This window comes from Stegastes partitus, unplaced genomic scaffold, assembly GCF_000690725.1.
Source record: "Stegastes partitus isolate 25-593 unplaced genomic scaffold, Stegastes_partitus-1.0.2 Scaffold166, whole genome shotgun sequence".
NCBI lineage: Eukaryota > Metazoa > Chordata > Actinopteri > Pomacentridae > Stegastes > Stegastes partitus.
The window spans coordinates 232,261-237,962 of NW_007577897.1; the positions used below are offsets into that span (position 1 = coordinate 232,261).

A 5,702-nucleotide genomic window follows, 5' to 3' on the forward strand; every position below is an offset into this window, starting at 1 on the left:
TAGACCCGATTAGTCCACAAAGCTGTGAACTTTAAGAGAAGTCATTTCCATTTTTCACACCACATTTCAGAGCTGGCTACCATCGTCTGAAGGCTGCCAGCTGATCTTGAACTCAGCATGTCAGGGTGAAACGATACAGCACTTTTCACTGAACCGAGAGTTCACCACAAACAACGAACATGGACTCGGCGATGAGAGGTCAAGGAAAAGTCATGCACACAAATAATAATAATTCAGTTTTTTTTCTCCTTTACATCACTTATTCTGCTTTTTGTTCTGACCTAACCGCTGGAGATCACGTCTTGCTTCGCCTCCATCCAGTGCTCTTTGAAAACTTTCACAATTGCTCCAAGAGTCAGATGAGAAAACTGACGGTTCTTTACACTAAATGTGATTAGAATCAGCAGCTGGTTAGTTTAGCTTAGCACCAAGACTGGGAACTGAGGGACAAGGATCAAAAAGAGGAAGGTGTATGATGGAGTAGCAGCGTTAAAGTTAGGTTGAAATGCTTGATTGGATGGATTACCAGGTTTTTTCTTTTCTTTCCTTTTTTTTAAGGCGTCTCTCTTCTTTTAGGTGATCTGCAAGTGTTGGATGGAGGTTCAGCAGCTGCATGAGCCACACCTTAGCCCAGTGTGTTCTGCTCTATAAAAACCCTCATCAGAGTCTGACAGGAGCTGCCCTCCCTCATGGCAGACACAACGACGGCATGGTTTCTCTTATCTTGCTTGTAATACAGACACAGGCCGGTGTTATCTACATGTGGCAACGTTTGAAACACGTTTTCTTTTCTTTGGTAGAAAAAAACAAGCCACAGCATGTAGATCCATTGGCTTTGACACTTACATGGAGAGAGGGGCTGCAAGGGGACCAAGGGAAGGACAATGGATGAGATATGTTTGTCTTCAATAGAAAAACATTAATCTAAGACAATTTTTGACTGATTTTTACTTTTTTTTGTTTGCACAGAACAAACAAATGAGACCCAATTATTTAATTTAAGAACTTTAAAGGTCCCATATGGTCCTTTTTTTCTTTTTTCTAGCAAGTTAACACTTACATCCCTAGAATATGCATTTGAAGTTTTAGCTCAAGACTGCACATCATTCATTCTACCATATATATTATACCTGTAGTTCCAGCCCTGTTCCATACAGACTGTTTCAGTGTCTGTAGCTTTACATCCCACTGAGCTGCTGCTGTTTACATCCCTGTCAAGAAGAGGAACCCAAACCCGAAAAGCTTAATTCGGAGACAAACTTCCTGATCTATGAGAAAAGAAAGAAACCAAGTGATGTTCTTCACTCAGATTTTGTGGGTCTCTAGACACACTGTTGATAAATATTTATGCTCAAAAGTAATGAAAAACTGGATTTTGCAGAATAGATTTAAAGGTTCCAACAGGTGGACATTGTAATGTTTGGACAGCAGCCTAGCAAACAATACTGACCAACGTTATCGAAAAGATGGAGCATTTTTGTAAAGAAAACATTTTAATCTGAACATTTAAAAAATCCCAACAAATAAAAATAATGTTCCTGTGATGTTAAAAGTGAACTAAGACAGAAATCCTTCGATGGATGTTTGAAAGATGTTGTTAAAATAAGTTCTACAATAACAAAATGATGTTTTCAAACCAACATTTAAAAAACTGTTGTCAGTGTGTTACTGAGGCCTTATGATATTATAAAATGTAACATGACATGTTCACAAACGTAGAACGTTTTGTCTGCCGTATTCTGAGGATGTTCTGTTGTTGTTGTTGAGAACTTTCTAAAAACGTTTCCACAATGTTAGGTGATAACAAGGATTCTCAATGCAACATTTGCCAAATTTTTAAAGAATTATTTTGGCAAACTTTTCTTTTTGTCTTTAGGAAAAAAAATTCTGGGAACTAGAAGAAATCCTGAAGATAAAAGTCTGACCAGAACTTCCTCAGAACCTTTCTAGAAGAAAGGAATTCCCCCGTTTCAAGCTTTGGTTCTAAGCTAAGCGAAGCGGCTGCTTTATCAACATTTACTCGACAGGCACGGACTCCTTATTGTCATCTAACGCTTACAAAACATGTAACAAATCAAATTTCACAAAATGAGGAGATGTATTCCTTCAGTGCCCACTTAAAAAGAGAACGATATTAACTCAAAGTCATCATCTGACTCTCAGACTTCCTGCCAGAAGCTCCAGTCAGAGCTTTTCACCGTGTTTGCCCTCAGCGGGTGAGTTGGATCCATCAGAGCAACAAAAGATGCGCCTCTTAAGGCCGAGGGGTTTGTGCCTGGATCTACGCTGGAAGACGAAGTATATGAAAGGGTTGTACGTGGTGGAGCTCTTGGCGAAGAGGCAGGGTAGGAGGGTGACGACGACAGTCATGCGGACCTGATCTCGAGGGCGAAACATGCTCCAGAAGCTGACGGCGACGTAGGGGGTCCGGGCGATGAGGAACCCCGGACTGATCATCACAGCCATCTGACATAAGAAGAGCACATGAAACAGATGGAGCAGGGTAGGATGAAAGGAATAAAGCAGGAGAGATGGTGAGGATGTGGCTCCAATTAAGGAGGCTAAAAGGAGGATGGGAGTTGAGAGGAAAAAGAGAGAAACGCCTGCTGATTCAGGAATAATTTAAGCGAGTGGTTCAGTATGTAGAGAAACGTGCTTCTTTGCTGTCTTGCTGAGAGTCTTGTTTATATGGTAAATATGAAGTTACAACCAGAACTTAGCTTAGCAAGGAGAGAGAGCTGGTTCTGTCTAACAATAGTATTGCATCTCCACAGCACTGAGTCAGTGGTGGCGAATGGTCTAGCTGCACCTCATTATCATTCTGCCATAAGGTGAACAAAATGGTCTGGATGTTTATGTTTCTCTGAACCAATCACTCTTCTTCGGTGGTGCTAAGCCCGAGATGCAGTGATGATGCCCTGGCAAAACCGTGTCAGTGACAAGTGTATTTAAAATGGCTAATCCATTGCAACAAATTCGCAAAAAATGTAGATTATTTTTTTTATTTTTTATTTTTATTTTTTAAATGTGGAAGATTTCCCTAGATATTGTCTGTAATTCTTTTTTTAAAGCAGGAAAAATCTGGAAAATAACAGTTAAAACAATGATTTACTATTTTCAATCCATATATATATATTTAAACAGTAAATATCTATAAAATTATATTTTTGCTGATGGAAATACTTTAAAAGATTGTAATTTTGCAGTCAAACATCATAATAGAACAAACAGCCATATGTGGACATTAGGTAGAGTTTTTTTCTCGCTCTCTTTTTATTTTTTTTTATTTATTTACTAGATAATATCAATAAAACAGGGAACAACTGTACAATTACAGCTAAGTTAACATACATTACAGATCAAAACTCTTTTACATTTTTACTTTCACAGTGTAACTCCATTAAACATGTTGCATTGCTTCATATCACTTGAAGTTTGGAATATTTCACATCCTGATAGTCATAGCCTGTTTTGTTTGACACTGTAATAAACACTTTAAAATCCTGCCCTGGGGTGTCACCAGCTCTCGATTTATTTTCACCTGCCTTTGATTATTTTTTTTTACACCAATCAGACACAGCATTACAATCACTGACAGGTGAAGTGAGTAGCAAGGATTATCTTGTTACAGTCAGGAGGTGGAATATATCAGACAGCAGATCATCAACAGTCACCTCATGAAGCTGAATCTGAAGGACTCGGACAACAGCCGAGCTGCTACGTGACTGGTTCAGAGCTTCTCCACAACGACAAGTGTTGTGTGGGGGGGTTCCTGGTATGCAGTGGCAACAAAAAGTGGTCCAAGGAAGCACAACCGGTGAACCGGTAACAAGGTCACGGGGGTCCGGTGTTCCCTGATGCATGCAGGGATCAGAGGCCGGCTGTGTGACTCCACAGACGAGCTGATGCACAAACGGCTGAAAACCTTGACGCTGTGCAGCTGCAGACACTGTCCACCACCGAAAGCATAGAGAAGAATCAGACCTGGACCATGGAGCAATGGGAGAAGGTGGCCTGGTCTGATGAATTTCATGTTCTTTTGCAATATGTTTGGGTTGATGACTTGGAGACGAGATGGCAGCTGGTTGGAAGGAAGGCAAGCTGAAGTCAACTTTGGGTTCTGCATTCATGTGGATGTACCTTTGACATCTGTACACCCCTTCATGGCAGCAGTATTCCCTGATGTCCTCTCCCAGCAGGATGATGCTCCCTGCCACACTGCAAACATTGTTCAGGAATAGTTTGAGGAACATGACAAAGAGTTCAAGATGTTGGCTCGGCCTTCAAACTCACCAGATGGAGGCCCCACCTTGCAACTTCCAGGAATTAAAGCATCTGTTGCTGATGTCTCCATGCCTGATACAACCAAACACCTTTCGAGGTCTGAAGTCCGAAAGTCAACGGTTTAAAGGGGAAACGAGGCAACATTAGGCAGGTGGTTTTAACGTCTTCGCTGACTGGTGTGTACTCCAGCGCTTTTCATGTTTCTCTGCCCGATCATCTCTGTTCATCCTCATGTGTTCGTTGCCTTTCAACGTTGTTAAAAGTCTCCGTGGTTTTCGTCTCTGCTTTGTTCTTAAGTTTTTGAATTTGTGCCTCCTTCCTTCTCAGATTTCTTCGTTTGCTTTGGACTGATCCTCTGCAGATTCCCAGTAAAGACTTTTACTGTTTGACTTTTATCTTGCATCCTGAATTTTTTTTCTCTGTATCTGAGTCTCTGTTCTGCCTCAAGACATAACAGAATATATATATAAGGGGTTCTGAAACACTCCCATCGTTTTTATTTATAATTTATATCAAAGTCTTTATTAAATATTTCAAGAACCGAGCTCTTTTTATCTGATGTGTGTCGTCGGTGTTAACAGAGGTCCGGTCCAGAAGCGACTCTTCATCACTTTCCTTGATGGAGTGCAAAACGAATGAGTGTGAGAAACTGTATCGTCAGTGAATCCTATGAAAAGACTAAAGCAACAGATTCATCCTACAGTGACGAGTTTAACCTGGACCTGGAACCAGACGTAACTCATTCTGTGTCTCTTGTAGTCTGGACACTACGATTAAAACACACTGATGAGGCCAAATTGCTGTTTTCTTGCAATGAGAAAACTTTTAGCATAAATGCAGAAGGGCAATTAAAAAAAAAAAAAAAAAGGTAGTGGGGATACCCTTTTAATTTTAGTCTTTGCATTGGATCGGCTGGTGATTGATGGACAGGCGTTAAAGTGGCATTTGTTACGTGGTGGGACTCAGTGGTTGCCATGGCATCGGCTGCATCAGCAGCAGTGACAGGAAAAACATTAACGTTTGCAGACTTTCAAGAGGAGGCCTATGATTGATTTAATTTGACAGGCTGTACATGAACTTTAAATGTCTGCACCGACAGTTTTCTGCAGTGAATGTGGCAGCGTTCAGCAGCTCTCCTGTCCGTCACTATGAAATATAGGATTGATGTTAGATCATCACTAAAGGAGGAGAAAATATTAAAGTGAATCATTTAGTTTTGCAGGGACCAGTCTTGTTAATTCTAATATTTAAAGGGAAGTGATTGACATTTTCACCCCAATTAACACAAAAAGGGAATTAACCATTCAAAAATAAAGAAACAAAAAATGGGCAACACAATAAATATCATCCACATTAAAAATCTCACTATTAAATTAATTCAATTTCTTTTTCCCCCTCTTTTTTAAACTATAATTAAA

At 40.2% G+C, this 5,702-nt stretch overlaps 1 protein-coding gene across 1 annotated transcript in view; it reads right to left on the bottom strand.

Annotated features, from left to right (window-relative positions):
- Positions 1-2,184: 2,184 nt before the first annotated feature.
- LOC103355737 (opsin-5-like) overlaps positions 2,185-5,702 on the bottom strand; it is a 19,594-nt gene continuing 16,076 nt past the window's right edge. The window contains exon 8 of the mRNA XM_008279633.1: positions 2,185-2,466. Within this exon, the coding sequence (XP_008277855.1) occupies positions 2,185-2,466 (282 nt within the window). The remainder of the gene's footprint in view (positions 2,467-5,702) is intronic.